This window comes from Oryza glaberrima, chromosome 2 (assembly GCF_000147395.1).
Source record: "Oryza glaberrima chromosome 2, OglaRS2, whole genome shotgun sequence".
In the NCBI taxonomy this organism is placed as follows: domain Eukaryota; kingdom Viridiplantae; phylum Streptophyta; class Magnoliopsida; order Poales; family Poaceae; genus Oryza; species Oryza glaberrima.
This window is the reverse complement of record NC_068327.1, coordinates 11,737,950-11,749,274: the sequence shown is the minus strand read 5'-3', so window position 1 is coordinate 11,749,274 and position 11,325 is coordinate 11,737,950. Positions and strand designations below refer to the sequence as shown.

The following is an 11,325-nucleotide window of genomic DNA, read 5'->3' as shown; positions in this document are numbered from 1 at the left end:
ACTGTACAATCTTGAACAGACGAAACATGCCAAACATTTTAAGCATATATGAAGGAATTACTTAATTTTAACACACGAAACTTGAATCACCTGGAAGACTTTTTGTAAAGTTGTAAATGGCTTAATGCCCGAATAGCATTAGAGTGCTTAATTTCGTCGTTATGATCATGCTCAAGGAAAGCTTAAAAGTAAATAATCGTATTCCTTGTATTGCTTAAGCGCTAGTTATGGCACAGCAAAAGACAGAATTTGTCTGATGATGATGCTATTTCAATTCAAATAGCGCGCTATTATTCAGTCACGTAATGATAGAAACTTTGAGCAATTTTTCTGTCTGTTACGTTGGGAAAATGGCTTTGACGATGATATGCAGTCGAGTAGTCGACCATGGATCACAATCTCAGCGGTATAATGGCGAAACATCTCATCTTGGGCCCCGAGGGTATTTTTTCCTGGATAAAAAATTCGGATTCATCGAACTTATTTAAATTTGATTGAAATTTTCCTTAAATTGCTTCAAATTAAAATAAATTTTATATTTTCTGTTGGTGAGGTTTTTTTCTAAGATAGAAAAATCTTGCAATATCTCACTATCTCGGCCCTCCTAAGATTTTGGTGCAAAACGGTAAATTTATCCTGAGATCAAATCCGTGTTTAGTGCCCATACATTACTGACTAGCAGCTAATACCGGAGAGCAGCTAATACCGGAGAGCATGATATTTGTTTGAAAAGATCTCTACAAAAACTTCAAATTGGGGCCACCACAAGTTCGTCAGCAAGAAGTAATTGGAGTACTCATCATGATATTGGTTAATTTTATTGGCTACTATCGGTTAGTTAGGAAAATGATAAAATCTCCCTAGTCCGTTCCTAGCTGTCACACCCTAAAAATCCCAAATGTATAAATTATTGTTTAAATAGAATTATTAGAAATGATTTTAAAAGCCTAGAAGAAAAGATCTAATTTTAAGTAATAAATTCCAACATAAAAGTGGGCTAGATAAAATTTTATTAAATACTTCTCTTGATTCTATAGTTCCTAGATTTTTCTGGGATTTATTTGAGCCAAGAAAGTATTTTTAATAAATAGAATTTCATTTCATGAATAATTTAAAAGGAAAAAGGTTTTAAAAGTCCTCTTTTGGCTTTGGGCCGAAAGACGGCCCAAGTCTCTCTCTCCCCGGCCTGTGCGCGCCCGGCCCAAGCCGGCCCAGTCCGTCACGCTCTCCCTCCTCTCTCTCTCTCCCGCTGACAGGTGGGGCCCACTTGTCAGGGCCATCTTCAACCTCTCGCCGCCAGCCGCGCCCTAGCCTCGCGCAAGCCACCGCCGCCCTTCCAAATTCCGTCGCCCCTTTCCCGATCCGATCAAATTGGTAGAGGGGAAATGATCCCCTTGACCTCCTCTATCTTTTCCCGTACAGAAACTTTGGCTATTTTCGCTTGGAAATCGCCGGATTTGATCTCGATTCGGATTTGTTTTCTCCCTCCAACCCTAAACTTTCCATCGTCGCCGCAGGCCGCCGTGGGCCTAGCCGCTGCCCCCTAGCCCCTACAAAAGGACCCCCGAGACCTCCTCCGTCCACCGCCACCTTCACCTTAGCCTTCCATCGCCGGTAGAGCTCTAGCCGCGTTAGCGTTTGCGCCGCCGTCGCTGCCGCAAGTCCAGCCGTACGCCGCCGCCGCTCTGGTCATCGTCGTCGCTCTGGAAGGCCGCCGTCGGGTTCGCCAAGTCATCGCCGTCCTCGTCCTGTCCTCCATTTCCGTCGAGGATCGCCGGAACATCGCTGTCGTTGTCGACCCGAACACCTCCGCCGCTTCGACCTCGCCACCGTCGCCGTCGGTTGCCGTCCGTCGTCGTCCGAGCCCTTGGTGAGTTCGCTGCGTCGCCCTCTACGCGTAAATGCCCTCCGTTTGCACCGCCGCGCCGTCGTTCGCCGGTGAGCGTGAGATGCCGAGCCGCCGCCAGTGATGACGTCATCGTCGACGTCAGCGCCACGTCAGCCGTAGACCCGTGGTGGATTAGATCGATCTCAGCCGTCCGTTTTGTCTAGATTAGATCCTAGCCGTTCGTTCCGTAGACCGTTTCCGTGCACCCGGTCCACCATGAACCCGAGCCCGCTGATGCAATAAATCATTTTTCCTTTTCAAAAATAATTCTTTATTGCGTCATAATCCAATTAAAATCTATATAAATGATTTAATCTGGTTTAATCTTTAAAAATTCATAACTAATTCATCTTAGCTCGGATTTAGTTGGTTCAAGTCTCTAAATTTTTCTAAAATTGAGATCTACATGTTAAAAATATCAACATGTGCTGTTTATGATTGTTTATGTACTGTTTTGGTGATTTTGCTCTTTTATGCTTAGATTGCGACGTTCCCGGAGAGTCCGAATTTGCAGGAGAAGACTTTAAAGTGTTCCAAGGCCAGCAAGGCAAGTCACACAGATCCCAAACAATCCTTTGAGCATATTGATCCCGTTTAAACCTATTGTTTCTATTCAAATAATGCATTTATTTTTGAATGTCACCGGGTGGGAATGACCTATTTCCTTTGTTATAGCCTTTTGTTATTGATTGCCTATACTTTGTCACCTGGTTAATAATTGGATTAGCTAGAACATTATATGGTTTTAGCTAAAGTAATTAGGATGCTTAGCCATGCTTAGAGACACTAGCTCATATGAATGGGATAATTAATGACTTATTACTTAATGATGACTTAATGGTAGCTCATGATGGTTAATCATGATAGGTTGATTAATTAAGATGCCAACTAAAACATGGTAATGGTGGGTTGTGAGCACATGGTTTTGATGGTCGTGCTCATGACAATTAAGGACCGGTTCACGATTTTCGGTCGTGAAACATTAACCGTGCCAACCACAAGCCAGCGTGGGCTACGGTTTTACCTTTTGTATAGTGTGGTTCATTTTGGGGCACCAGACTGAGAAGTGGCGGAGATAAGCCCACGGGGGTCGCTGGGGAGTCCATGCCTTGTTTTATAAGGGGGTGATTATGATCCAGGAATGGTGCGCTGCTTTGAATTGTGTTATGCGAAGGGTATTGTCACAATCTCTATTCGGGTACTTGTTAAGTATCGCGACGCATGGTTGACATGATGTTGAGGTTGTATCTTGTGGGTACAGTGGTACACCTCTGGCCAGAGTAAAACTATTCGAATAGCCGTGCCCGCGGTTATGGGCGGGTCTAACAATGTCTTTCGTGATTAGTCTCATACCTCACACCATAATAAATGATGCTGTAATTGGTAATAACTTGTTTAGCTCCTGATTTGGAATGGTATATTCCTGGTTTGGAGATAGAACTGTGCAGCCGGGAATGGTTGTTCAGAATGGTTGGGCCTATGCAACGGGTATGTTGTATAGCGTTGAAATAATATTGTTTACTTAGATACTTTACTGTTTTTCTAAATTCTGAAGTATTTATTGAATGTCATTTATGCAAATGAGACTATTTATGCCATCCTTTGTTATCCCCTGCACTTGCATATTTGCTGCGTGGCTTGTTGAGTATGTCATATACTCACCTTGCAATCATTCATCAGAGGAGGAGTTCTACAGTGATGCTGAAGGTGTGGAGGGTTAGGCGTAGCCCTGGTCAAGCTGCTTGTGGGATGGAGTCGCATGCGCTCTTTATTTTATTTTCCGCTGCTTAGATCTTTATTGTTTGAGAGGAACTATCTACCTCTGTAATGACTTTATATTCGCTTATCAATTAGAGTAATAATTGCACTCTATTATCAATTTGTTATTGTGTGCCTCGGCTGATTCCTGGACGAGGGTTTACACACATGTAAGCGTTTGGAATTTTAGATAGAAATTCCAGGCGTGACACTAGCTAGCTAACAAAAAACAAATAAGAGATAATATCTTTTTTTTTATCGGTAAAAATCGGATTTAAATTTTAATTGAAAATAAACTCGTGAACCCCACCAGCATCACATATAAAAGAAAGAAGAGGAGAAGGATAAGTGACGTTTGAGTTCTCTATAACCCTTGAGTTCTCTCTAACCCTAAAATCTAAATCCAATCACTCGATCGATTAGACACTGCAAGGGGTTCATGAGGTATCTCTAGGAGGTCTTTTTTTCATAAACAAAAAGCAGGCACCCCTTGCAGCGTCCTTGAAGCCGCCGCCCCAGCTTCCTCTACTAACTACAAGAACAGAAGGAGGAGCAGAAAGGCAAAAGGAAAAACAGCAAAACCAAATACATGCTTAATGGCTTTCAAAAACAAGATCATCAGTTAGATCAATTTTTGCATTAAGCAGAGGTGATCATATATAGGGGCTAATATCTTATGTAATTAAGAAAGATTAAACTCCAACACATCAGTGATAGCATCTGGAAAAATGCATGACTTACTACCGTTTTATCGTTGCTAGCTAGTTTTTTCTTTTTTGCGAGAACTTATTTTAGGGAACGTCGGTAGCTTGTTATGTACACCAAAGTCATGAAGGAGAGATCCTTAACTAGAGTAGAAACCCATGTAACTTTATCAGCGGTCTGCTCATGACCAACATATGCACCTCAAAAAACGAAAGCTTTTAGAAATTGCAAACACACAGGACAGATAACCCAGCCTTTCGTAATTCGTATACTGTATATCCTTAGGCTGTGATTCAGCTATTGGATTTAGTTACCACTCCTTTTCTATAAACACACTTCCTGACCTACTACAATAGTTTTTCTATATAGAGCTTTTTAAAAAATTAAATAAAACATATTTTTCAAGTTTATAATAACTAATATTTAATTAATCATACACAACCAACTTATCTTGTCTTGACACTAGCTAACAAGCCTAAAAAAATAACACGAGTTTGGTCTCGATCTGGTTCGATGGACTTCCCAATATAAAACTATTACAGTTAGACTAGTCGTCGGACAACACACGTTGCATTTGTATAGACTATCAATACTTAAAAAACTCGATGGACTTCCCAATGTAAAACTATTACAGTTAGACTAGTCAGCGGACAACACACGTTGCATTTGTATAGACTATCAACACTTAAAAAAAGATTTTTCAGACAGCCAGATTTGGTTTTTGCATGCGGATGGCTAGGCCATCTGCACAAGGTCTGCAAAAATAGTGATTTTCGCATGAGGGCGTTGCACCCGCATGCTAAATTGCTATTTTCGCATGTAGTTGCTTACGTGGGCTGCATGCAAAAATAAAAATCCAAAAAAAATCACGTCAGCCGCGTGCCGGCGTCGTGCCCTCTGCTCCCATTGCCGTCCGCTCCCGCTGCCGAATCTAGGCGGGAGGAGGCCTGCCACCGTCGGATCTGGGCGGGAGGAGGCGAGCCGCCGCTGCCGTCCGCTCCCACCACTGCCGTTCCTACTGTCGGATCCAGGCAGGAGGAGGCCCGCCGCTGCTGGATCCGGGCGGGAGGAGGCAAATCACCATCGCGAAAGCCGCCAGCGTCCGCTCCCACCGCCGCTGCTCCTACTGCTGAGCCGCCGACCGCTCTCGCCACCGTTGCCAGATATGGGCAGGAGGAGGCCTGCCGCCCGGCGTCGACCACTGCTGTCGCCTCCTTGTCGTCGGCGGTGGCAGCGTCGGGGGGGGGGGTGGATGGAGCTGGTCGCCTCCTCGTCGTCGTCGTCGTCATCGGCAATGAGGAAGGGGATGGCAGTGGCGCCGCCGCCCGCCTATCGCCGCCCACTCAGAGGGAGAGAGAGATTGAGGAGAGGAGAGGAAGCGAGGAGTGGAGGGGAGGATTGAAATATCTTGAGAGGAGATGGGTAGAAAAATTAAAGTGGATGGGAAAAAAGAAAAATGAGATATTTTTGCATGCGGTCCCTCAAGAGGTCCGTATGCAAAAATGGTCTTATTTTCGCATGCAGCTCCTTAAGATGTCTATTTACGAAATCGATTTTTGCATGCGGGCATCTTAAGATGCCGTATGCGAAAATGAAGGCCGAATTTTACAAACGCGGGCAGTTATGGTTCGTCTACAACCTAACCAGGCTCTCGTCTAGCAAAAACATTTATGTAGTAGTGTATTTGCATTGCATATTTTGTATACATGAAAACTTTAAGGCTTAAGAACAAAACAATTTAATTTAATTCCTACTTCAAAAATACCTGCAAAGTTGTATTGAAAATTCACTCTAATGATTTTTGTAATACCATAACTTAATTATTTTAAACATATTCAATAAATATAAAGTTAATTGTGCATACTCTTAATTTTGGAGTGCTATCATAAACTATTTTTTTATTTCTTTAAATATCTAAAATTTCAAATTTAATAATATGTATACTCATCCTAGTGACGCTTTGATAATATTTATTGATTTAATAGTTATTAAATTAAATTTATAAGTTAATAGTTAGTAGTCGCTTGATGAGTTTGTTAATAACATGGGGGAGGAATCCTCTCTTTCTCAAAAAAGAAAAAAAGTTAATTAATAGTTAGTAAGTTGTAACTAACGTGGACTAGACCAAGTTGTACTCCGCCTGTAGTCTCAATTTTAGTTTTTCTTAAGCTTTAATAATTCTAAAAGTCAAGGATAATAATTATATGATATTTCATTTTCTTCAGTACCTTGGACTCTCTATTGAGTATCTTAGTAATTTAACTGAAGATTTTAAATAAAAAAATAACTCCCTATGTCCCAAAATATAATTTTGGGATTTCAATGTTCACTAGTACAGGCAATTTAATTTTCATCTTAACCATGATCCAATTGATTTTCACCCTATTTTACCACTACACTCCTACTCCTGAACACCTCTTCATTTAATAAGTGTTATCATAATTTTCTTCTTCACCTATTAAAGCTAGAAGCCGAATCCAAATAAATGCACTTCCTTTAGACTATTTAGCAATGTTTATATATTATTGGGACGGATGGAGTAACAGGTCATAAATCAATGATGTGAGGCTCTCACATGGTCTGCTGGTTGGTTATCAGCCACATATCAAATTTGAATTTTCAAAACTAATTTTAGAGTTAATTTTGGGGATTTTTATTGGAAGAAGTCCGAATTACCGCTTGATGTTTTGCAATAAGTTCGATTTACTCGATCCACCAGTCCTCCTGTGACGAGTTGACTCATCCATGACCTGAAGTGTGTGCACGACACCTCCACCATCACCGAAGAAGATGGTGCTGCCGCCGGATCCCGTCCCCTGCCTTCCCTGTCCTCCTGCCAAGAAAGAGGGATTGGTTCAGAGCTGCGCGGAGAGGGACTGTGGGGACCAGTATGTCGTGGAGAGGGGCAGCAGGGCAGCAACTAAACCATTGCCGATCGCTGCGGCTGGGAGAGGCCGGCACCGCCATTGGAGGGAGGGGTGGCAAGCGCGCGAGAAGCCTAGGATCGAAACACAAGGAGAAATCCTACTAGAGTGATGAATGGTAGACCAAAAATCAAAACTTGGCGAATACAACTCGAGCGCCTGATCTTAAGAGGAAAAATCGGGTGTCCACTACTACACGTTACACGCATGCTCTCTCATACATGAATACCTACATGCATAGCCACTGCCCCCTCACTCTCTTTGTGCGACAATTTAAAAAAGAGCAAATCTACGATCCTTGAGGAGGTAACATGAGGTACAAAAAATTTAGTGTAAAATTTGGTACCTCATGGTACCTCATAGTATCTAGGTACCAAGAGGTATCAAATTTATAATAGAAAAAGTGGTACCTTATGATACCTCCTCAAGAACAGTAAAATTGCTCTTTAAAAAAGGATAAGAGCCTTGTGCAGCTCAGTTAGCTAACTTCTCATATTTCCATCTTCCGCACTTTAAAAGTTTTTTTTCTTCTAAACTATTTATCCGATTTACAATCTAAACTAGCCAAGCACAAGTGCTTTCTCAACTTAACCCAATATTAACAGACAATAGTATTACATATGCATAGTAATCATATAGAAGTCATAACATGAAGTAATCATGAGTATCCAACTAAACAGCTGGAAGCTAACTCCATACATGAGCTAACCTGTTAGACCGTTGAGTTACCTGATCTGACCGTCCGCACAACCCTGATCTGACCAGCGCACACTGCGCGGTCTGATCGACTCAAATAGCCAAAAAAAAAAAACATGTTCATCGTAAAATCCCACTGTTCACCTCATTGCTTTACTCTTGTTTACAAGTATTGAGGGTTAAAAATGTGGTTCTATAATTAATTTAGAGGGCTAAATTGAAGTAGTGCGTAAGTTCAGACGGATAATTTTGTATTATATTACTTTACTTAAACACCGTGGGAATGGGGAAGATTAGCTTGCCACCTTATCAATATTTTCAGAAATACCCCTCATCTTTGGTTAATTGTGTTCCGGTTCAGGCTATTGAGGTCCGTTCGTTCACGCGCGAAGGAAGATCTGGCCGTCCACGTGTCCCAGCGTGGCTGCTCTTCCACCACCGTGAGATCGTTGGATCAGGAACGGATGGCCTGGATTTGCCAAGAACCCTAGCCACCTCAGTCTCCTCGCGCGGCTCAGCCGCTTGGCTCTCTTCTCGCCCGCGCCGCCTCGCCCTCCTCCCTCGCCCGCCCTCCTCGCCCTCCTCTCCTCACGCGTGTCGCCGCGTCGCATCCTCACCCTCCTCTCGCCGCCGCTGCACCGCCTCCGCCTCCCTCCCCAGTCAGGCCACTTCATCTACCAGCGAGGAGACCAGGGGCGTCGAATCCGGTGACCCCCTCCTCTCCGCAAGCGATTCCGGCCGCCCGGACGAAAGGGTCATGAGCCACCACCACCATCTTCTCCACCCTGCTTGGTGTAGTGCCAGATCTGCTGGCAGGCCGTCGATCCAGTGCTTCGTCTCCTCCCGGTGGATCTGGCCGCTCAGAGCCTCGCAGGCACCGAGGACAGCGAGCTCGCGCGGTGGCTCAGGGCCCCGCCGTGGCCGCGGGGAAGCGCCTCAGCTTCATGAACGAGTACCTCGCCGAGGACCGCGACCCTGTCAGGTGCTGGGTTGTTGCCGCCGCCATCGCGTTCGTCGCGCTTCTCTCATCCACCCCGGATCTTCTCTGCCTTGTGTGCGAGTGAGGCTCTGACTACGCCTCGGCGTGCAGGTTTGGTTTATGCCGTCGTGCATCACGATGTATGATATGGGCGTGCACGATTAGTGTTCAGTCATTAGAGGGGATGGATCTAACTAACTGTTTGGTGCTCTTTTTTTCCCCTGAAATTTTATTTGGATTTAGAATCAATCTGTCTCTTTATACGGCGTTTCTACTGTGAACGTTACTCCATATATATATATTGGTTAAAGCGTGTAATTATTTCAAGGAGATTTTTTTTGGATTGTGGGATCCATGCCTAGTGCGCTTGTGTTTATGCCTTCATGGCCATGGGGTACAATGCATAGTGGCCTACGGGCAGTTTGAAATTCATGACAGGTCAACCTAATGTCTAATATTGTGGTCATTGGTCAGTCAATTGTTTTACTATTGAGCCAAGCTAGCTGCTTTTTTTTTTGCTGTATTGATATTACTATTTTGGTGCCAACAGATTGCTTGCCAAGTGGATTCTTTTTGCCCTCTTTGAGTTTTATGGCACTTGGTTGCTTATATGCGAACTTGACGCATGCTAGCATGTAGAATTTCTACCCAGAAGTGTTCCCTTACCCTCTTTTACATGCTACACATCGTAAAAATCATTTTGTCAATGCACTATGGACTTCAATTGATTTGTGAAAAATGCGAAATCCAAGTAAACAATTTCTTAATGTAGGGATCAATTTTTTATCGCTTGATTAAACAGGAATATTTTGTATGCAGTATTAGATGTAGGGAGTGTTGATGATACCCCAGTAGAACTGCCAAAGAAACTCTACATAGGTCCCCCAAGTGCCAAAACAATTCAACTTCCTGATGGAAGGCATCTGGCTTATAAAGAACAAGGAGTCACAGCTGACAGGGCAAGATTTTCACTGATTGCTCCTCATTCTTTTCTTTCGTCGAGGTTAGCAAGTAAGACCAAATGTTGCATTGGTTGGTTTAACGTATCATCACAGCATGACATCAGTACATATTTGGTCTACATGGTTTCTTCGTGAACAGGAATCCCAGGAATCAAACCATCCCTCCTGGAGGAATTTGGGGCACGACTTGTGATCATTAATTAACACTGTAAAAGCAACACTATGAAAAATATGGGTAAATCATCTACTATCCAGGCTTTCTTATGATCTCATAGTACCTCCTCATTTTTTTCGTGACAGCTGTAGTGTGTACATCTGTTGTTTATGCTCGCATCATCATCTCCTCTGAGGCATCTAGAGGGTTGGCATGCCAAAAATAATTCAAACTGCTTGAGTTCATATAATTCAGTGCGCCTTCTAAAATTGAAGAATAACCTTTACATTTAGCTTTTGGGATAGCCAGCTAGGTAGCACCTAGGTCTGCGGGTGGTTTGAAATACATTCCCAAAGAAAGAGCATTTTTAGCACTACAATTTAGGTGCCTTCATGAAAAAAGTCTCATCAGATCGGTACAATCTACAGGCCTAGACTTTTAGAAAGCATTAATGATTTACAATTACTGCTATCACACGTGACATTCCATTGTTTCTACCTTCAGTTTTGCCTATTTTTATCTATGTGAGGTTCAGCAGCATGTAAGGAGCCTTGGCACTGCTATTACTGGTGTGTTGAGTCCGATTGTATTATATCTGAATCTCACAAAAAACATTGCAGACCATCATATTTTAAAACATATTAGAATGTATGCAAGTATATATCATCCTATGCTCCTATGAAATATGTATCTATGGAATGTGGGGCACTATTCTTTTTGTTGGATATAGGATAGTTTACTTACCAAATGGAAGTCAACTCTGTTCTAATTTAAAATTCACTATTAATTTCATTCTTTATGAATATCACGTGGTGCTGCGCATATGTATTGGTTCCCAATGTGTAATAATTATATTGGCAAAAGGTGATATTTGTAGATATACAAAAAGTTAAGCTTAGTTAGGTGACTTCATTGTTTCAATAGATAGCTTTTCTTTCCATTTTCTGAATTGAGGTCATGAGGGACATGAATCTATAAATGTCTTGCCAACAGTTTACTCTTGCTGTTATCAGGGCATTCAGTCCTACTGTGCTACACTGCTATGAGTTCTTCTTTTATCGGACTGCTGGCTACAAGCCATAACATTTGGGTTTAGCATGTCCATTACCTTATAAGCTATAACAGGATGGATATATCATATATGTAATGTATCATATACATATATATAGGCAACAGCTTGCCCAAATTGTTGTCTAGCATGGTAAAGGTACATTCTTAGAAACGTGCAAATGCCTGATAATATTTGGTCATATATGTTT

At 42.5% G+C, this 11,325-nt stretch overlaps 1 protein-coding gene across 1 annotated transcript; it reads left to right on the top strand.

Moving 5' to 3' along the window:
- The first annotated feature begins 5,082 nt into the window (after window positions 1-5,082).
- On the top strand, window positions 5,083-10,205 carry LOC127762503 (uncharacterized). Its single transcript, XM_052287017.1, has 4 exons — window positions 5,083-5,104; window positions 8,788-8,980; window positions 9,753-9,961; window positions 10,052-10,205. The coding sequence occupies exons 1-4, from the start codon at window positions 5,083-5,085 to the stop codon at window positions 10,114-10,116; spliced, it is 489 nt and encodes a 162-aa protein (XP_052142977.1). The 3' UTR covers window positions 10,117-10,205.
- Window positions 10,206-11,325: the final 1,120 nt, after the last annotated feature.

Bases quoted from the DNA above. Each gene is read 5' to 3' on its own strand.
- LOC127762503 (XM_052287017.1), top strand. From the start codon at position 5,083: ATGGCTAGGCCATCTGCACAAG. The intron at 8,981-9,752 runs GTTCGTCGCGCT...TTGATTAAACAG, and splicing joins GTTGTTGCCGCCGCCATCGC to GAATATTTTGTATGCAGTAT. The intron at 9,962-10,051 runs GTAAGACCAAAT...CTTCGTGAACAG, and splicing joins TCTTTCGTCGAGGTTAGCAA to GAATCCCAGGAATCAAACCA.